Raw genomic sequence first — 22,573 nt, forward strand, 5'->3', positions numbered from 1 at the left:
CTTCCAGGTCTGTCAGTGCTCCTAAAATTACTTGGGCTATTTTGTTTAGGATTGCTCTGCCCTGAATGTGTGTCTCAAACTGAGTACCATTGCCTCCCCTACTGTTTTTTTTTTTTTGTTGTTGTTGTTTTTTTTATCTGTGGGTGTGATGGGACAGGTTCTTTGTTTGAATTGGTTTTATTGAGGCTACTTATTTCTTCTGAAGTTGATTAAAAACCGGACTTCCTGGGAGAGGACATGGGACCTTCCCTTGAGAGGGCATTAGTTACAGGAAAAGGGAGGGGGGAAAAAACCCCAGCCACCTAAAACATTTGAAATACCCGATCTGGTAGCAGAAATTGGCAAATGGAAAAGCTGAACTCAGTGATGCTGGGGTGGGTGGTAGCGAGGTCTAGAGCAGAAATGAGGACCAGTGTAGTCCTTCAGGTTTCTTATGTTTCCTGCTGCAATTTTTCTAGTGTCTGTGCTAGGCCCTGGCACGCTAAGTGCTCAGACCCTCTGACAGCAATTGGCAACAGGTATGCTTTGCTGCAGAAAAATTGATGATCCCACTGGTATAGTTATATGCTGGATTCAGGAAACTTGTGTAGCAGCTCCTGGCTAAATAAACCTATTTCTGTAGATTCAGCACTCTGTTTTTCTAGACTCAAATACATTGTTGCTTTGCAGTGCCTTAGCATTTAACTTCTATTCCAAAAGGCAAACTCATCCAGCAAAATATTGATCATGCCATGTCTGGCAAACTATTTTTTCCCCATGTGACAATCTCTCTCTAACTCTGCCAGTATTTTTTGTTAGTGAATGGTTAAATATGGTAGAGTAAGGTTTGTAGGCCGCACGAGAAAGCTTTAATCAGTCTATGTAACAACTGCCTCCTTCTGCAGGACCCGTGGAAAAGAAAGTGGTTGTCAGTCTTCAGAAGCTGGATGTGGCACAGGATGACTTAGGCAACTCTGGCTTCTTCACGATCATTTACAATCAAGGGTTTGAAGTTGTAATTAATGACTATAAGTGGTTTGCATTTTTTAAGGTAAGTCAAATTTTTCTTTTTCAAATATTAAACTTTTTTTCCAAAAGTCTGTGCATGCTCTGGCTTTTTATTCAAAGCACTGTGGCCTTCGTTCCAATTCTGATTCTGCCATTGGCTTTCTAGGTGACCATGGGCATGTTGCTTCACCTTTCAGCTGCTCTTGGTAAAATGGGGGTAATGAAGCTGACTGCCCTTATAAAGATACCAATGAAGTGCTATGCAAAAGCTAGGTATATTTTAATAAGACTTGATGGTACAATGGTGCAGGGCACGGATTGCACATCCTCATGTTCTTTCTGTGTCAGCCATGTCACAGAAGTTCTTTGTTTTGCCTTTTATTTTTATCAGGGGAGTTGAGAGCCCTTCATATGGAAAATGCTTTTCTGATTGATTTCTAAATCAATCTCTGTTCCAGTTGAGAAATTTGGTTCTCCCTCATTTATTTGTCAGACCCAGCATCAAAAAGTCTGATATGCATATATTTGGATGGAGTGGGACAATGCAGACTCTGAAAAAAAGCATTAGCCAAAATGATATGTATTACATCCCTTGATTTAAATAAACCATTTACAAACAGTGAAATAATTGTAAATATTCTCTCTGATTAACAGATTAATTAAAAATATAGGTAAAGGGGGTATGCTTAAATAAATATATATCTTTTCACACAGTCTAGGTGCTGTCCTCTCTCTTTGGTAGAGAACCTTTGTAGGAGAGCCAGGCCAGAAGGGAAACTCTTCTGCAATAAGATGAGAAGTGAAACTTCTTAAGATGCAGTTTTTCCCCCTTGTGGATGCCCTTATTCTGGCATAAGAGTACCTTTTTCCAGTTCATTATAATAATCTTATAAATCTTATTCCAGACTAAGGGGATCCCCCAATTAAGTGCCTGCATATTGTGGAACAACCTGCCCTCTTGATTGGCTTCCCTGTATGAACTAGTCCTATGTGTAGAGTCATAGCATATGAGGCAGTGAACTGAGCTGCAACTTCTTAGCACTCTAGGAGGGGCCTGAGTTTGGGGTCAAAGTCTCTTGTTGTATTATTATGCCAGTCCAACAGTGGAGTAAATGAATTCTCCAGCACTTCAACTTTAACACAGGACTGGGCAGATCTTTCAAAGATGCTATAGCTCAACTAGAAGTTACAGGCCAGATGCAGGAATTCTTAGGTGAGGTTCTGTATCCTGCGTTATGCAGGTTATCAGACTAGATCAGTATTTCTCAACCTATGGGTAGCAACACAGAAGTGGGTGACAAGAATATATCAAAGGGTCATGAACAAATTTTAAAAATGAACTCTCCTTTAAAGGAGATGTTTACAAATGGGTCCCAGTACAAAAAAGGTCAAGAACCACTGGACTAGATGACCCTAGGTGTCCTTTCTGGTCTTATGCCTCTACATAAACCTTGTTGAAGTAAAGGACACTAGTGCCCTCCCTTTCATGCAGCCAGGTCTCCCAAGTTAATTTTCTCTGAATATAATAGTTACAGATCCTTGGCAAACACACTTTGAAGGAATTAAATCAGTGCAGACTTTGGGAGCCCTCAGACTGATTTATCAGGTTAAGTATAAAGTTGCCTCAATTGCCAATAAATTGAGCAGCTGAGAAGTCAAATATGAATGTGAGGGATTTTAAAATTTCAAGATATCAAGCAGCTTGCTGAAGAAAGGTAAATAACATGGAGTTCAGAAGGTCAGTTTTACAACACAAGCACTGGGGATAGTGCTGCTTCAGTGGAATTCATGACAAGCTAAATATAGTACATCTGGCTCTTGTGAAATCAAAGTCCATTTGACGAGTACTGACAAAGCCGAGTGACTGGGAGACAGGCTTGGCAAAAGCTCCAAACACATTCCCATCTGCTTGTGAAAGCTGACCGGTGCCTTGAAAATGAGAGTGAGGCCAGTTGAGCTCCCAATCAAATTTTGATGTGTATAAACCAGGGATGGGCAATTATTTTGGGCGGAGGGCTGCTTACTGAGTTTTGGCAAGCCATTGAGGGCCACATGACAGGCAGCCAGGGACAGATGTATATTAATTTTAGGGGCCCCACGGGCCATATAGAAAGGCCTGGCGGGCTGCATCTGGCCCATGGGCCGCATTTTGCCCACCCCGGTATGAACAAAGACACTGAAGTAAAACTGAGTAATTGTTGAATGACTCCTTGATCCATTCTTGTTTTTATTTTTCTTTTGTGTATTTTTTGTCAGTATTGAGAGAGAGCATGTGCTGAATATCTGAGTTAGATCACTGATAGCCCTCAGGTAATAAGACATGCCTAGGTTTAACGCTTCAGTTTAAAACTTAGGTGGAAGTATTAGAATGGAGTGCTTTAAATCAGGCCTGGCCAACTGGTGCCATGAGTGCCAGAAGTGGCATGGGCAGCCTGTGTGTGGCAGCCTGGTGAGGGGGCAGATGGCACAGTGACTGTGCAGAAAGAGCAGCAGATCAGGCATGGAACGTAGGGCAGGGAGGAGAAAACAGAGCAGCAGATCAGTGACAGTCAGGGAGGGCATACAGTTTAGCTTGTGGTATGTCTGCAAAAAAGGTTGGCCTTTGCTGTTTTAAGAACATTTATACTTAATTTGCCCTGATGGGTTAACCCCATTCTCATTTGATATTAGCAATGTGATTAAAATGACAGAGTATAAGCAATCCAGAATTGTTTATAATACAAAAACATTGTCTGGAAAGCATGAATAAATAAAGCACAGATGCTTTAGTGCTTGCACTCTGTAGTGTGAACCACCAATTGCTTTTCTTAGGGCTGGACCAGTATTTTCAGTTTTTACAGCAGCTGCACCCTACGGTGGTTTTGCAAGTATGAAAGATTTGTTCCCCCATTGGATTCTCATTGGACCTAGTCTCCCCATAATATTGGATTAGATATGAAATGGCCTACAGAACCCAACACCAGGTGTCACTTAGTATACGTTAACATAGTTTCCTTTAAAATAGTGAATTTACATTCACACCTCTTGGGCTCTGGTCTACCTGCCTTCTGCAGTGTCTCTGGGAACAGAGCCATTTTACCAGCCTGTGGTGCCATTCATGCTCCTGCTGATAGTGCTGCATGAATGCTTATTTTAAAGTGTTTAGGAAAGGCCCAAGTGTACAAACACAGAAGCAAACCAACACCCTTCCTCCCTTGGAAGAGGTGTTCGGCTATTCCTGTAAAAATAAAATGGTGATAGAAAGAAAAACAGGGCTTGCCTTTCTTAGCTTTGTGATATGGAAAGAGCACTTGAAAGTTTGAAATTCCACATCCCCCAATTTGGTTTTCTTTGGTTGAGGGGGTACTTAACCTTGAAAATATCTAAGAATGTCAAATCATCTTCCTGTATCTTTTGGAAAATGCAGCGCTGTGGACTAAGATTTTTTTTTTTTAATGTTTTTGTTTGGTCCGTAATTGAACAGGAACAAGTGTTTGTTCTTTAACAAAGAACCTTCCTTCCCACTGATATGTGCAAAAACAGCTTAAAACATTTTTTGAAGTGTTGAATAAAAGTCGCTTCCTCAGTGATAACCATCTAGAAGAAAGGTCTAGATAAAGAAGATACAAGATCTGAATTTCTAACGAGAAAAACATCTTTATTCTTCCTTTTACTACTTTTTATGCCTAAATTCCACCCCACACCCCTTTTTCAGGTTATTTTTTTAAACTTCTGTGTAGAGTGAAGGGAAGTAATAGATAGCAACATGCTCCTCAGTGGTTGCATTTACACATGTCACTTATGGCATTGTTGTTACTGTGCTGTCATTTAGTGCTTTCTTTTGGAAATATTAAAAGACAATGCAGTAACAGTCTGTACTGCGCCGTGCATGCCGCACTGTACTTGGTTATTTTTAGGCACGATGTCACTGTAAAGACATGCTATAATGAGGTAGCGTGTTGCTATGGTGACATAGCTGCAGTGTCACGGTTCTTGCCCGTGGATGTTACATCACTGCAGTGCATTGCTATGGTGACGTAGCTTCGTGTGTAGACGCACTCACTGGCATTTTAGCAAAGGGAGAGAGGGTAAATGCCAGTGTCCATAGTGTCTGGAAAACATTTAGAAGGCAAAGGAATTTTATTTAGGAAACGTGTTTACACAGTGAAACTGGCTGGCATAATAATTGCTGAATAAACCTTTCTGTTATAGTTTGGTGAAATAACCCTGGAAGCCACCACTGGCATCAGTTTCTTATAAAAGGTGACTGAAGATAATTACTCACAAAACAAGTAATGTTTTATCACTTTTAATGATGTGTTATGTATCCGATGGTTACTCCAAAGTAGCTAAAGTAGCTAAACTAAACCAGAATGGTTGCCCTGCTCAGTTTCCCTATTTTTTTTAAGTTACAGTTTTTCATGTATTGCTTAAGTGAGGCTGTGAAATTGGCCTGCTTTCCTGTCAGATTAATTTAGCTGCTGTTGCTCAATGTGAAAGAGGGTTTGCAATTTTTATAGCAATGCATCAATTCACTGTAGGAAGGGTGCCTGGCTTATAAGGACTGCCTACCATGTTTTGTCTGTCACCTCTTCACTATTTCCTGTTTGAAAATTTGAGAGCCAAGTCCCCAGTTCTGAATTTTAGTTCCCTTCTGCACCACAGATTTAGCCTGATTTTAATCATGTGGTCAGCCACTAGGGTAAGTTGCAGGTGTGTAATTCCATTATACTTAATGCAGGAACAGATCCACCTAATCTCTGCCAGCATAGTCTAACAATTGGTATGAATTGCTGTTGAGGTAGACCTGTGGTATGAAAGTCTACGCTAAAAAGGATGTAGGAAAGTGGTGAACTTAATTCCAAGTTGCATGGAGGTAAGTAGTATAACTTTCTTTTCCCCTTTTGTTTTAAAACAGGTATATTTTCCTATGTATAGAATAGGATGCATACAGTGGTTACAACATGGCATTTTGCCATATGTAAACACGAGAAGTTTAACCATAATGTATGTCTGAGATTGACTTTGTAACTTTGTTCTTGCAACCTACTTACCAGTCACCCACTAACATTTTCTTAGGATCTCTCTGATTTTACAAGTCATTTGTTCTTGCGCCTGGGCACTGTGGGGAAATGACTCTCCAAAGGAATGGACTCGGTGAGCTTATTCCATATATTTTTGTAGCTTGCTTTCTGTAACTGTTTCCTTGCAAAGGAGAGCCTGTTTCTTTTGCTGTATTGTGGAAGAAAGACAATCTGTATTTATGAATTTTATTGTTTCCCCTTCAGCCTTTGAACCATTAAATATTTGGCATCCTACTGCACTCCCATGGAGGCCCCATTTGCTCTGAGCCCAGGTTATCATACTCAAGTACATAATAAGAGCAGCTTGTAACAATAGTCTTAAGCACCAGTAAATTTGTAGCATGCTGCAAAAATCATGTCCTCCTAGAGATTCAGACATGAGCTGGCAGAGTAGCTTCTAACTCAGGCCTTCACTTGCATGATAGTAATCTCTGTTGCTGCAAGGCATCTGCTTTCAGTGGCCTTTTATAAAGATGAGCAATAAATCATAGCACGTAAAGCTGAATAACACGCTTCTAATGAATGCTTGAAGAATCCCAAAAGCAGAGGCATATTTAATTTATTTAGCGTGAGCATTGTTTCTTCAGTAGGTCCTGAAATGTAGGTCCATATAAGACTGTTGCCAAGTCACATATTGAAACCTGCTTGTATGGTCCTGATGCATCCAAACCCACCACTTCTTGTTTAAACAAGCTCCTATAATATTGGGCTCTTTCTGAAGCTTATCCTGCGCAACAAGCCACCTTCAGCTTTGCCGTGTTAATGAAGAACAAACCCAATTAGCAAGTTTACTTGGCTGAAGCCATTGAATTTTAGAACAAAACATTATTATCCTTTGGTTACCAAGTTAGAAGCTGCATGTGGAGCAGAGCAGAGTTGCAGTCCGTCACCCCATTCTGGGTGGAGGTTGCTGTTTGTTCTCATTCAGTCCTTGGCTGGGCTTCCCTCTCAAGGGACCCTGCTCCGTGGTTTGCCTCTTAGAGAATTATTTCTCCATCATTCCCAGCTAACTTTCATAAAAAATATTCTGTATTTTTACATCCCCCCTCATTATATTGGGAATCTTTGTGCTTTTATAAGTAGTATTATTATATAACTTTCTAACCTTGTTTACTACTTGATCTCTAGAAACAACTGGAAAATGAGTCCTTGAATCAGGGACTCTCCAGTTTGAGTAGCATTCTCCTACTTATTGGTCTAGCATGTGATATGCTCCACCCTTGGCAATTTAAAAGAACTTCCCAAAAGAACAAGTCCCATTTCAGGGAATAGGGATAGGGAATGACCCACAATAACTTTACAATGCATCCCGTAGCATCTTGGGAAAAAGCAATAGAATGTTTTATCCCGCGTACTTCAGCAGGACTTGAAGTGGGACAGTGGACTTGTGTGTCTGTAGGGTCTCGGAACAAAACACTTTTTCCGAGGATAAACATAACCTCTACCATATTTACTTGAATACAAGACCAGGTTTTTTCCCTCCAGTTGGCATGGCAGGGAGGGGGAAGCCCATTGTCTTATCACATATAAGGAAACCTCATTAAATTCATACCCATTGTCTGTTATTAAATTGCTGCTAAAAGCCCAGCAATAGAAACCAACTATGAAGTTGGTTAACTGATGCAGACAACACTGAACATAAAACACTTGGCCTATTCTGGGCAAACGTGCTAATGGGAACCAATCACAAGGATAGATTAGTGCAGCCCATCTGAACAAGGTATATGGTAGTGCTCTCTAAGTATAGTTGCTGTCACCCACAATTCTTTCAAGTCATAGTGAGCCACTACACTGCGTACCTTTTGACTTCCTCCTCACCCCAGCGGCTAAGTTGTGCCTTGCTTTCCTAGTTCCATTTATTCCTGTTTCTTCACCAGCCTTAAATGGTTTTGGATTAATATCATGCGTAGCTTGTACAATATATAAGTAGGTGCCAAAGTGCAGTTTGGGGGGGAAAAAAAAAGAAAGATAAAATACATCAATATTTAATGTACTAAGTGTATGGATACCATGTGCAAACTGCTACAGCCATGTTTAATGTCAAGGTCATTGTTTTTAATTTTGCTCTTCACTTTCAAGGAAGGAGCTGCTAGGGGGAAAAGTTGGGGAGAGCAAAGGGTCTATCTGACCCCCCAGACTTATCTTCCGTGCTGTTGCAGTGGGAGGTGGGTGCAAACCTCCCTTGAATTCAAGGCAGACCTCCAATAGTTAGATTCTTTACCTGGAAAATTATAACAAATTTGTAAATTTTCCATACATAGAATCTAACTTGGGGGGAGTGTCATCTATTTGACTTGACTATAGTATTTACAGCCTTTATTAGCCCTAAAGGCTGATTTTTAGAGGCAAGAAAATTATGGTAAGGGCTTGATTATTTTTGTGCTATAGTTAAGGTTTAAGAGCTAACCTGTATCCTCTGAGACTCCCAGTAGATCCTCCAGCAGAACTGGGAAAGACAAGACTGACATTCCTGATACCCATATTTTTTTTCTTTAGAGAGAGTTAAGGACTTCATTATCAATTGGGGTCTCCTTAAAAACGGCAAAAATCCAGTTTGTGTTGCTTTTTAAAAATTAGAGCTTAGATTGTAGAGTACAAGAGTGTAATGGTGGGGGTCTTGGCCCTTCAAGACAGGTCACTGTGAATGCACTTTACTCAGAAACATTTAAAACTGAACCTTCTTGGTATTAAATTGGCTGATGCCCCTTAATTCTGCTAATCAGTTGGAACTAACAGTCAAGTCTTTGTTTGACTTCAGTAGGTCGATCTCAGGACATGGGCATGCACCTGCTGTTTGCTTATCATTAATGGGCAATATAAATATATTTTAGTAAACCACCGTCTGTTGCAGAATGGCTGGCTGGTCTGTTAAAATGCTCTCCTTTGTCAGTGCATAAATAGGTTTCTTGTTCTTTGCCTCATTTATGTAAATAGTGACTCTAATATTAAAGCAGCAAGACTCCGTGTTATGCTTCTTTGGGTAACATGTTCTGTCAGTATTTAAGCATGTACAGTCTGTTTCCACAACCTATAGTTCAGTAAAATGATCCATTTTACTGAGATTTTTTTTTTTCTCTCGGTATCTTTCTGTGAAAGTTCACAAGAAAGAAGGAACAAAAAGGGAAGAGGTGGTGCTAGGTATTTCAAACATTAGGTTGTCATAATTCCTCCAGTATCAGGCCCTGAGTATGTTCCCCAGACTGTCTGCCTACAGTTGCCCGCACTGGAAGATTTGACATGAAAGATACTTTGCTTGATTAAAGATGTAGCACAGTCTGATAGCAAGAAGTCTTTAGTTCAAGGCAATGCATCAGACCAACAAGAACTTACGAGTTTGATTCAGGAATCCCTTTCATATCTATGGTTCTCCATAGATCACCGTTTCACCTTAAATTCTGAAGTCAGAAGAATTCATATTGGAAACTAGATTAAATTCTGAGCAATAAGGATAATTATCCAGTGGGAAAGATTACTGTCAAATGCAATGAATTTTAAGACTGGGCACCCTTCTGAAGCACTGTTTCAGTTGCAGGTGGTATAGATGGATGCTCTTCATTCATATTTTAGGGAAAGGGATCTTTTGCAGTTGCATGTCCTACTGAAGGAAGTTCTTTGGTCTCTGCTTTTTATAGGATGCTCATAACAGCCCCTTCGAGCTTTTAAAGCCTGTGAACTTGTGCTCTTAGGCTGGAAGAGGTAGCAAGATGTTAAGGGTTTTTAATGTTGAAGTATTTGATGCTGTGCCCTCTAGTGACCATTGCTCTCTTTAGTTATTTTTTGAGAACAAGAACTGTCTTTTAAAGCCATGGCACAGTTTGATCTTGTGGCATAATTTTTTCTGTTAGGGGTAGGCAAATTGATGTTAACTGAATCAGGTTGCCAGCATTTAGACATAAGCTGATGTCGGTATCATTAATTAAGTTTGCAAATGCTTATTCTGGTCTTTAATCAACCAAGTAAAATTTCATGTTCTCACTTTTTCTTGTAAGCAAAACTAGTTCTTTCTTTTAATGGCGACCTGGAAAAGATTAAAAAAACCAACAAAAACAGGCATACCCCTTTTTAAGAGCACTAAAAGAAAAATGCCAGAGTGGCTTGTGATGCTGCTTTATTTGTTTTTAACAATTACTGTCAGTCTCACAACTGATCCTGTCTGGTTTGGGTGTAGAGGTTGGGGGTTTTCCAAGAACGTCTATACTTTCTGTCCTCACTTAAGGAGCAGAATTGTTGAGTCTTTTATCAACCTCTATCAAAGTCTGACTTGGTTAAAGTAAAGTAATTCATAACTAGTCTGAATAAAATAACTGTTTTCTCATCCAAAGCTATGCCACTTAAAGGTAGATTTAATGAAGTAGCTAACAAGTTAAGAAAATGCAACTGATCTGGTCTGACCCAGGAATTTTAAGAAGCTAACAGATTTCAATGAGTGTTTTCATTTCTAGTGAATGCAAAACCCAAATTAACCAGCTACTTTATAATTTTAGTATATTGCCTTGGCTAGGGAGGAGGGTAGGCAGTGAGCAAAGCTGATTCCTTGTTTTTGGGATGAAAAACAGGATTTAAAAATACATCTTGAAGAAATATAAGGTCACAAACTCCATTTTATTCCCTCTGCTGCAGTTGAATCTTTTCTGAGTTGATGAGAAATCTGTTTAAGATTTTCACTGGTTTTCAAGGATGTTAACTCATTCTTTAAAAATAAAAATCCATGTTTACATATTCCAGTGAATAAAAAAAGTCTTGACTTCTAACAGTACCATATGTAAGATACTACTGCAGGAGACTGAACTCCCATCAAAAAATGACTCATTTTTGCTAACAAGCAGCCTTAGACCCTTTTGTCCTTTCTTGCATGGTACTGCTTTGAGTAAATTTGTACATCAAACAGTGATGCTAGCAATTTTTGCTTTAATCAAATCTAAAGAACTAAAGAATAAAATAGAGATCCTGTTTGTGTTCAGACCCACTGGAATACACGCTTTAAAGTTCTGATTTGTTGTGTTTTTTTCAAATGAGTATCCTGTGGTAAGGCTACACTAATATACTAGCCCTCTCACAGGCTTATTTTAAGCTTGTATGGTTCAGAATCTGAATAGCCAGGTTTTCACAGAACAGAAGATAGGCGTTCACTTCAGACATTTGACATGGCTATTAAGCAGCTGTTGCTGGCATCTGGTTTTGAATGCAAGGCAAATATAATAGACTGTCTAGCTTGTTAGAGTGAGGATAGTGAGCAAGTCGCATATGGGTGGTTAAGATTCAAGATCAGTCCTCATGATGAGCAGCACTCTGCCTAGGTGTGTTTGTTCTGCGGTGGCTTTTAGAAAGCACGGGTAAGCATTGATTACTGAGGCTGTTATGCAGAGTCCAATACAGTGCGCTCGCCATGACTGATTAATAGTGAAGTCAATAACTTTCTGATTGTGATGCAGAATTTGGGGGTTTTATTGACACTCTTGTGGAGAATTCCTCTCAACATTTCTGCTATAGAGCAGATCATTGCCTCCCCCCCAGGTATTCAGCTGAGTGCACTTGTCCCTTGAGCGCAGTCTGTTTATTTTCACTGTGAGATGGGAAGAGTAGAACAAGGTAACACTGCGGCCTTTCAGTGCCCCAGTCTGCTCCTGTTAGGAGGAGACACGCTTGTGTTGTGAATGTAGAAGTACTACCTCTACAATCCTGATATTGGTAACAAATATGAACTTCCTATGTCATAAAACCAGTGGAGGATTAACGCTCTTCCTCTTGGATCCTGCTAGACTTAATTATATTGCCAGGTGTTGTTTTCCTTCAGATTCCCTGCAGAGCCTGACGAACACACCCTCCTTTTTGTATTTCTTTCATTGTCCTTGTTATCCCTTTACTCTCCTCTCAGTTGCAACTAGCATATTACATGTAGAGTGGATGTTGCCTTTTGGGGAGAGGAGTGTCAGAAAACCTCTTGACAACTGTGGCTGAGCATATTTTACAGCATTGATCCATATTAATAGGACTTTAGCCTGTTCTGATAGTATCCTCCGCTGAGCCAGCTGCAGAATGGCCCAGAGATGTTCTTAAACAGTTCCTTCTCCAACAAGAAGGACCATTTGGGCATCACCACTTTTACGGAGGGGGGTGGGGGCACTCAGTCACCATTTAATGTTGATTAGCTCTAAACAGAATTTAGGACCACCTGTCACTTTATGCTCCATCTTTTTAAGGCTAAGTATTATGCTTTGAAAACACTGTTAACCCATGGAGTGAAGCTTCAGTATTTTTCTGTATATCTAAATGGCAGAAAACTAAGTCATTAGGCAGGATGAACTCATTAAATAATTGTAATTATCATCCCACTTTAAGTAGATAAAATGCAAAAGAATATACTGTTGACTGAATGTTGCCTTTTGGAGGCAGGAGCTGGGCAACAGGAAGGTGTTACAAGTTATGTTCCTGGAATAATATTTGCACACACAAATCAATAGATTGCAGCAACACAAACCCTGTACTGAATCAATACAACTTCTAGTTGGAGTGAAACTACCAAGATGAATCAGTTTCCCTTTTCACTTATCACATCTTGGGATGTAAAACAAAAACTTACTTTTTCTTGCTTCCTGGAAATGGGAATTTCAGGAAGTCTAGATCATGAGATACTAGCTGTTCTCTTATCTTTCTACACGTCCCCAACAAATCCTGAAAGAGCTGGCTCAGTCTTGTGTGGACTCACAGCTGTATCACTTGGGTTTCCACACCAAGCTTATTGCCAGAGTACCTGAGGAGTAACATAAATGGAGAAGATTATAATGCCCTGCCCCAGATGCCTCTTATGAAAAACTGGGACTAGGTTAGTAACTGTGGCAGCTGATCATGTTTTGCCCTTTTCAGAAGCCATAGCTAGAACATGGCTGTGTTCTTGTTAAAGTTCATAAGGCTCACATTTTTGTTGTTGTTGTTGTATGGACAGGCTCTTCTAGCTGTCTGTGCAACTTATTTGGCTGTTCTGATTTGGCTGCTCTGAATTATAGTAGGGCACCAGAAATGTTCATTCATACCAGTGTCCTCTAAACACCACCTAGGTTGAAAGAGCCTGAATACCTGGACAGAGTTTCCTCTTTATATAGTCAGTATGTAGCTGTAATGTGTGCAGGTTCCAAAACCTGGCATATAGCAAAGTGCAGGTGTTGCGTGTCTGCAGTACACAGGATTTAACATGGCTGTTACATGTATATTAACCTAGTTCTGCTTTGCTTTACAGTACACAAAAGAAGGCTCAAATGTAACCAGTTACTGCCATGAGACCCTTCCAGGATGGGTGCATGATGTACTTGGCCGTAACTGGGCATGCTTCCTTGGACAAAAAGTGTCTCCTTCTCCCTCCAGCATCCGTATAAACCAGTTGCCTCTCCAGAAACCAAAGGAAAGGTGAGAACATGAAGTTAATAAGGTTGCTTTCAACCTAAGCTAATTGTAACATCCAGATGCATCTGTTTATGTACAAAGACGGCCAAACTTATTACCTGGAGCCATAGTTAAAAGTTCATTTTTGTACCTTTTTAATTAAACATCTTTCTGAAGTGGGCATCGTTCTTTGTCCTTAACATAACTTTAGACTGTGATGTTATAAATCCAGCTGTATTATGGGAATGATGGGATGCAGATATGTTGCAGCTGTCTAGCAAAGCCTTTTTGGTAGTAAGGGCTTATATTGTATTATCACAGCACTTGTGCAACCAGTGAGAGAGACTAGCCTTCAATTCCAACCTTTCTGTGCTGTTTCCAACTTTTTGCAGATTTTCAAACAGACCTTATTTGCACAACCTTGACTTTGTGAATACTATCAACACTGTTCAGAAATCCTGGACTGCAGCAGCCTACAAGGAATATGAAACTCTGACTCTGGAAGAACTGACTAAAAGAGCTGGAGGCCTCCACTCCAGAGCCCCTAGGTATTAAGGTGTTCTGCTTGTATCGCTGCAGAAGGGTGACTTCTTGGCTGTTAAGAATCTGTCCATCTCCCTAGGGATCTAGGGAGTCGTGCTGATTTCTTGCCAGTTGAAGATCTGGCTCCTAGTTCAGATCAGATTATATACAGTCCAGATGTAGTCTGCTTCCCGGCTTTCTGATGGAGTGCCAGTGTATTCCCCGGCTTGATTCCTGATTATCCAAACATCTGGTTGTCTTGAGCGGTTCACAAATAGAATTATTTCTGGCTTGATTTGTTAGGGGGGAGGGGTTTTGGCTCGCTAAAATGTATTAGGGAAAGAGGTTGTGACGGGGCAGAAAATATGGGTTTGGAATGACAGCTGGCCCTTTTTAAGCACCAATCACCCAAGGATGACCATACACCTACCCCGGCAGGTATTTTTATTTTTATTTTTTGTTTAAAATGGACAGTTCATACATTTCAGTTCCACAGCAACTCTAGTCAAATATAAAGGAGGCTGAGTTCCAGGGCACATTGTCTGGGGAGCTGTCTCTGTGGATGAACTGGGGGAGAACACTGTACTGGCATGCACAGTTAAGGTGAATTCAGGGTCTCTGGCATTCCACAGGGGCCAGGAGAGGATGTTGTCAGTCTATGGTAGCCTTCAATTTCAGCACAGTCTGAGCAAACTTGTAACTGGTCATAACAATTATCTGCTTTGAAAAGTCCCATTTATGCAGCTGCCCCCTGGTATCAGCAAAAAGAGTGTTGTTATTATCATCCCATCCTCCTTGCCTATTGTCTTCTCCAGTGCTGTAATTTGGAGTTTTGGGCACTGCACTTCAAGAGGGATGTGGACAACATGCGAGTGGCCCTCCTCTGGACCCTCTCCATGATCAGGGGGCAGCAGGGCAGCCCTACGAGGAGACGCTACGGGACCTGAACCTGCCCAGCCTCCATAAGAGAAGGCTGAGGGGGGATCTAGTGGCTGGTTGCAAACGAATCAGAGGGGACCAACAGTCATTGGGGGCATCCCTGTTTTCCCCGAGCACTACCAGGAGTCACTAGAAATAATGGTCACAAGCTGGCAGAGGGTAAATTCAGATTAGACATCAGGAGGTGCTACTTCACTGTCAGGGCAGCTAGGATCTGGAACCAACTTCCAAGCGAAGTGGTGCTGGCTCCTACCCTGGGGGTCTTGAAGACAAAGCTAGACAATCACCTTGCTGGGGTCATTTGACCCCAATACTCTTTTCTACCATGGCAGGGGGTCGGACTTGATGATCTGCTCAGGTCCCTTCCGACCCTACTAACTATGAAGTCTTTTTTTTTTCTCTTTCACGCTTCAGTCACTGGTTGTTTCTACATGTCTTGGAATTGAAGTGGCTTTGGGGAAGAATTTCCATTTAGAATCCTTCCCAAATTTAACAAAGCTGCCTTCTAAATTCCACTGGGTAGAGGGCTTTCACCTTCTAAATGCAATTCTGAGGCTGAAGAATCAGCCAATCCCAAAGCCAAGGAGCGATCACTTAGACATGTCAGCTACTCAGCATGTGTGGACACTGCTCCAAACAGCTCACTGTAGCTACTGGTAGAGCTAGGAAACAGGCTGTGGAAGCAAAGGCCTCGAGTTGTCAGCGCTTTATGCACTCTAATAGTCTTCTGTCTAGACAGTGACACATTAATATCAGAAGTGTATTTTTCTCTTTTTAGACCAAGGCCAGCACCGCTAACACCTGAAATACTTAAACAAGCTTCAGGTTTGCCAGAATCCTGGGACTGGAGAAATGTTAATGGTGTCAACTACGTCAGTCCTGTGCGAAATCAAGGTATAAGATTTTCTTTGTGAATCTCTATATAATGAAATTGCCTGGAAAAAGCACCACTTTGCTAATCGACTGGTTGTGGCTGGCAGGGAAGGTCAATATGCACTTTGTACTCAAAGACGGTTTGAAAAAGTTTCTGACTCTTGCTGTCAAACTAGAGGATACTCCTTTCAATCAGAACATCTGAATTACTAGAGGAGTGAAAGTAATTTACTGGAGCACTTTGCATGGCGATCTGCATCATACTCTGTTTGTCCAAGCTGTCACAGTGATGGATTTCTGGTATCTCTAATATTAGAATTGATACAGTTCAAGTTCAATTATTAATTCTTCCACTAATTACAACTGACAGCAAATTATCATACAGGTTGAAAGAATAACCCTCTAAAGGATGGCTTCTACCACCCTCAAGTCTCATTACTGTAAATCATTTTAGGGACAGTTATAGTTACGTGATTGATCTGTTGAGAATTAAGTGTTGGTTTGAACCTTGAAGTGTGAACAGTGCTAAATGTCTGACACCCTTATACAATGAAGGCCAACCGTTTTTCCTTGCTCATACAATGGGAAAATCTATTACTGATTACTTAGCCTGAAAATCTTTTAATAATTTCTAGTGTAGAGTTCAAATTAGTTTGGGGCTACTGTTTTCCAAACCTTCCTATTGATAAAAATGGGATACTGTCTGCCATATAATGAAGCCATATCCTTAAAGCATTGCTCTCTTGCCAAAGCTGAGAGAATGTGGGAAGATTGGCTCACAATCAATGATGTTAGTAATAGGAAATATTTAAACCCCTACCCAAGTGTTCTCAACTGTTAGCCACTCTTTTTATACCTGTCCTTCCTACATATTCCCATTTACTCAAAATAAATGTCTTCCTTTCCTCAGTGAGCATGACAGGATCCAAGGCGTTTACCTCCTGAAGCACTGTTCTCATTATGGTCAATCTTGCTTTACTGCTTCTTAGCAAAGGGATTGCCTCTACCTCCTTGCATTGAAACTGCAACTTGAATATTTTAAAAGTTTTGGGAATACGTTTGCATATCACAAGTAACAAATCTTTCAGTCCTTTGTAAGAGATCAAAGGCAATTTTAATGCAAGTATCACTGATATCCCCAATAACAATCTTGTTCACAGTAACATAAAGTTTAGGCTTAGATGCTGAAAAGCTGGCCCTTGAGAATGAGTGAGTTGTGAGCTTTAAGAAGCATGTCTTCCTAATGCCAAAGCATCCATGTGAAGATTTTGATAATTGCTGAACTAATAGCAAGATTATGCTTTCTCTCACAGGTTGTGTCCAAACTACACTAGAGCCCTGATGCCACTAACAATATCTTTTTCAAGAAGTAACATCCCAAATGGACATATTTCATAAGGAAGAGAGGAAAGGGAATGTAGGAACTTGCAGGGACTTAAAGCTGATCCCATACAACTATGATCTTTTCTCTAGTGCGTTGTATTCCCAAGTATAGTCAGAAAAAGAAATTGGATAATATCTTTATTTAGTATGGTAATTTCAAGAAACAAAGCTCAGTTTGAAACTAAGCGAACAGAACAAACAGGATTGTGATACAAATTAGACTTTGATTTTAATATTGGCGTCCATATGTATGAGGTAAGAAAAGCATATCCCTTCAGTGTGTCTAGAATATCCTACTTTTTTTGGAAAGGATATATTCCTCTCCAGTGGTTGTTGCCATCTATTTCGACTGTTGGGAAGTATTGCTGAGCAAATACATCTCTGTAACAGATTGGACCTGGGGAGCTACAGTTCTCAAACTCTGTTCTAGCTCCTGTAACTTATGTGCAGAATAGGTGAAAGGATAATGACCTCCTGGTTCCTCACCTTTTGAAATTCTGTGCTCTTCAGTCATTATTCATAATTTAATGATCCTTTGCCACAGTGGAATCTAATGCAGTTAAGCCTCTAATTGACTTGGGATTGAATTTGTGGGAGGCATTGGACATACAACAGCTCTAGCAATTATCTTTGTGTCTCTGCTGATATTCCACTTGTGTGGTACTCATATTGAAGTCTGTTCAGACAAGTGTACTATTGCATTTAAGAGTGCGGGGCTTGAGCGGAGTATCATAATGTCTTAGGCTTTCAGGGCAAAGCTGTTCCATTTAACATACCTTTGTAAATGAGGCACAGCAAACATGTCTTTCTGTGGCTTGGCCAAGCAACCAATGATGCTCTGATTATACAAGAGTGGGTGAAGCCTTTCATAACTTCAATCAGCCCTGCTGGGAAAGAGCATTCATGTTAAGAAAGGGCCTTCCACCCCCTTCTTGTCAGAGATGCAGCAAAGTTCACATTTGAATTACAGTACAATTTCATAAAGTCCTGCTTTTATAATAGCCCTGCTTGTTACCCACCTACACATTTAGACAAGGTATTTTGTTTTTCTTTTTGTTCCCCCAAACCTCCTTCCTTTTTAAATCTTTGCCATATTTCCCTGTTTCATGACAGCAGGTAAGTCAATCAGACACCTTGGTGATGAGCAATAGACAGAATAAGACCTCATGCAAGCAATTTCCCCTCCACAGTGAGTCTCACATTCACGGGTTCTTGCTGCATTATAGAGAATGCCGAGCAGGTGAGAGCATAAAAACTGAATGGTGACACTAAATGTTGGTGTAGAACAGAGGCTAGGGAGACTTAACTTGTAGTTGCCTGGCAGCAGAGGACAACTAAGTACCTCCAGAAAGCCCGTGTAATTGTCGTCCCCAAGGAGCCAACAATTATAAAAATCCATTGTGTCAAACCTTGCATTTACAGTACCAGACTCTTATGTGGTCTTCTCAAAGCAGCTGTAGAGTTGGAAATATATGAGGAATTTACAGTTCTGAAACGACTGATGGGCTCTTGCTTATGGCTAGAGTTCACTTGATCCAGATTGTACCAAGCATGCCAAGGCCCTGTAAAGGGTGGTCTGTGAAGTAGTTGATTGAGAGCATCCTCTGTACCTTACTAACGCACGTGTCCTTTTGTAAAGATGTGAATGTTATGAAACTTCAGAACTATCTTATTAAAAATATCATTAAAAAAAAATTAAATAAGAAAGCATTTTTAAATTTCTTTCAGGAAAAAGCATTCTCTTTGATCATCTCAGCTGATCTTATTAAGGATTCTCTACATATTTACCTCCGTGCTTGAGGTTAAATGTACCTTGAGAGACCTTGCTGAGTTATTGAAGCCTAGCTTGCAGTCATAGGCTGCATTCACTTGTTTCCCCAGGGACAAGAAGCAAAGCATGCCTTTTGTTGCTGCATGTCCACAGGGAATGCCTGTGCCACAAACCATCCTGCGTGCAGCAAGTTACCCCAGGTGGGGTAGGAGAGGCTGAAGCCAACACCGAGCCTTACCTGAGGTCCTGGGGGTTTCCTGGGGCTGCAGCAGCGGTGATCCTGCCACTCAGAGCCAGACCAGCAGCTGGAGCATGGCTCTGGCCAGCCAAGTGTTTGCCATTCCCCTTTATTTTGCACAGGTTTTTTGACCCCTGCATCTCCAGCAGCCAAAAAAACCCCCAACCAAACAAACAAAAAACACCACACTGCTACATTGCAGCATGGAGAATACCTGAATGTGTGGAGTTGGCACCATGGTGCCATATACCACACAACCATTCTCATCTGGACATGGCCATAGTGTACACAGGGGGGAAAAAAGCAAGCATGGTTTAATTCGTTTGGTGTGATGCTAGGTTTATGTCCATGTGGCATACCAGCCTTGCTTAGTTTATTGATATACTGCATTTCCTGTTTTTCCCCAGCATCATGTGGCAGCTGCTATTCCTTTGCTTCCATGGGCATGTTGGAGGCAAGAATTCGCATCCTAACCAACAATTCCCAGACACCAGTTTTTAGTACCCAGCAAATTGTGTCCTGTAGCCAGTATTCTCAAGGTAAGTACATTGAATACCAAAGTGTTAGTCTAGTATTCAGCAGTGCAGGAGGAATACTCCATCAGATCTAACTGCACTAGTGAAATCCCTTGTGATGGATCTTTTTTTTTTAATTCTGCCCTTGGTTTTCGGGTGAGAAAGATCATTTGCAGTGAAATGGGTACCTCCATGACAGCAAGAAACCTAAGCTGTTGGAATAAGTTGACATCGTGACTGAGAAATGTGGTTAATTTTCGGCTGTCAAACTGAATGACTACATTTTGTGATAGCTGATTTCTTTGACTGCACTGGAGTGGACTATATTCCAGGATCATTAGCATCTCTTCTGCTGTCTGCTTGGGCATGTTCTGTTGGCTAGAATCACTGATGGGAGACTGGCTGGCCATTTGCCATCTGCTTTTCCTCTTTTTATTCTACAAAAACTCTTAAAGGCATCCATGCTCTTCACCTGCAGCCTGGCTGTGTGCAGCAGTAGCTGAAAATGAAAGGAACCTGCAGAGGGAAATATAGTAAAGTAGGTTACAGGACTTGAACTCCATGTCTAGGGGAGTCACTGAAAGAGGCAGGTTGCATATTGGGCATTGGGAGGAAGGAACCAAGTATGCCAAAACAGTAGGCAGGGGGAGAGGAAAGGAAAAAGCAAAAACAGTGACTAACTTACACCCCCCTCCTTTTCTGAAAGGGCACAGTTCCCGTAATGACAACTGGAGTATGTGGTATTTTTTAACTGTAGGTTTTCATGACAATACTTCAATTGCTGTAGTTCACAGGGCATCATCCTAATCAAAAGCAGAGTAGGAGATGGCTTGTGTGTTTCAGAGGGGAAGTTGGGCTGTCTTCTGAATAGGCTTAGGAACCACTTCTCTATGCTGGAAGTATGGTAGGAATTTTTTCCTCTTTTTCCAAGGTAAGGTTGGGGAGAGGGAATGACTGTCTTCAGCATTTAATGTGCATTTGCTGTGGTCACTCTAATGTGAGATAGTAAAGATTTAAGCTATTTTAAAAAAATGTTTTTTGCAACCTAATTCAGGAGACTGGTCATTTTTCTTTTTTTTTCTTTTTTTTTTTCTCCCACTCCAAAAATCTCCCCGAGGAATAACCAGATATTTTCTGACTTCTTAGGTTGTGATGGTGGCTTCCCATACCTCATCGCTGGAAAATATGTCCAAGACTTTGGTGTGGTGGAGGAGGATTGTTTCCCTTACACAGGCTCAGCTTCTCCATGCATTTACAAGCGGAACTGTTATCACCACTATGTGTCTGAATACAGCTATGTTGGAGGCTTTTATGGTGGCTGCAATGAGGCCTTGATGAAGCTTGAACTAATTAAGAATGGGCCAATGGCTGTTGCTTTTGAGGTCTATAATGACTTCATGTACTATAAAGGAGGGATTTACCACCATACTCAGGTGCAAGATGAGTTCAACCCTTTTGAGTTGACCAATCATGCTGTCTTGCTTGTGGGCTATGGCAAAGATCCAGGTACCGGTGAGAAATTCTGGATAGTGAAAAACAGCTGGGGAACTGCCTGGGGTGAAAATGGTTACTTCAGAATCCGCAGAGGCACTGATGAATGCGCTATTGAAAGCATAGCAGTGGCTGCAACTCCTATTCCAAAAATGTGAATGTAAAGCTCTTCTGCCAGGTGCCTCAGTTGAGAAACCATAAAAACATATTGATTATGTTTATGTACTTGGAGAATTTTACTGCAGTGCTTTCTATCTTAAAAGAATGAGCTTTAATAAGATTCAGTGGAATAAAAGTGAGCAGTTTTCACTCACTCTCACTAAGGACACTTGAAAATACTGCTCTTTGTTTACAACATACAAGGCACATCTACTGCACAGTAAATATGGCGACTTATGCAAATTTGAGCGTAAACTTGATACCTGCGTCATGTAGGTATCAAATTTATGCCCGATTAGTTACGGCAAAGTAACATATGTAGATGCCTTACTGTGCAGTAACACTGTGTGTGGACAGACATGGGGCTAACTTTAGTCCCAAATCAGTCCACACATAGCATTAATGCGCCTTAACACCTGCACTTGTAGACGCCAGCCTAGTGCAGTAAATTAAAGCGAGCGTAAATGCACATGTAGACATGCCCACTGAAACTGGGCTATATTTTCTACATAGAGACTGGCCATAAATTGCCTGAGAATGCAATTGCCATTAGATTAACTATCACTATTGCCAACTATTGTTTTTCACCATGGTTATAAACACATGATCATTTTGTGTTTTTTGTTTTGTATTTTTTTTCTTCTTTCGACAATCATAAAACTATAGATCTTGGAATGAAATGACTGCTACAATAATATATAATTACTTAAAAGGACACTTGTTGAGTATTGTGCCTTACTTCTGGGAAATCAGGAAATTGTTGCATTTTAAAATTAGACCCAAATGTATGTTATGGAAACCTATTACACTGTGTTTAAAGGGAAACTTTAAAGCTTTAAAGTGTTTGGCAAATATGCAGGCATAATGTCACTTGGGAAACTAAGCTTGAAATTTCATTTTGCGTATGTGGCTTTTTTGAGTATGTGTTTAAATTTCTGTTTTATTAATGCCCTTTTTTAATTCAGTGCTGAGCAGATCATCAATAAAAAAAAATCTGACTTCACTGGTATGGGCACTGTTCTAACATTTTTTGCCTTTCTGTTGCTATGACCTACACCAACAGTTTCAAAATTCAGAAGGCATGTTCTATCCTTTTAGGATAAGAGGCAGATTATATGCATGTTGGGGGAAGGGAGAGGAGAGGAGGGGAAGGGAAGATTTAGAAATAATTTTGGTTTCCAACAGAGTCTGTTCTTTGTATGTTCTTAGGACAGTTATTAAAGGTAGTTGCAGTTGAAAGAAAATGCAAGTGGAA

The 22,573-nt window shown here is 40.7% G+C and overlaps 1 protein-coding gene across 1 annotated transcript in view; it reads left to right on the forward strand.

The window, feature by feature from the left end:
* Window positions 1-22,321, forward strand: part of CTSC (cathepsin C) — a gene marked incomplete at its 5' end in the record, with an annotated part of 24,352 nt that extends 2,031 nt beyond the window's left edge. Inside the window, 6 exons of the mRNA XM_019528542.1 lie at window positions 885-1,030; window positions 13,285-13,451; window positions 13,820-13,975; window positions 15,667-15,782; window positions 19,561-19,692; window positions 20,815-22,321. Of these exons, the coding sequence (XP_019384087.1) occupies window positions 885-1,030; window positions 13,285-13,451; window positions 13,820-13,975; window positions 15,667-15,782; window positions 19,561-19,692; window positions 20,815-21,317 (1,220 nt within the window). The remainder of the gene's footprint in view (window positions 1-884; window positions 1,031-13,284; window positions 13,452-13,819; window positions 13,976-15,666; window positions 15,783-19,560; window positions 19,693-20,814) is intronic.
* Between the last annotated feature and the right edge of the window lie 252 nt (window positions 22,322-22,573).

This window comes from Crocodylus porosus, unplaced genomic scaffold, assembly GCF_001723895.1.
Source record: "Crocodylus porosus isolate Cpor-Errol unplaced genomic scaffold, CroPor_comp1, whole genome shotgun sequence".
Classification (NCBI taxonomy): domain Eukaryota; kingdom Metazoa; phylum Chordata; order Crocodylia; family Crocodylidae; genus Crocodylus; species Crocodylus porosus.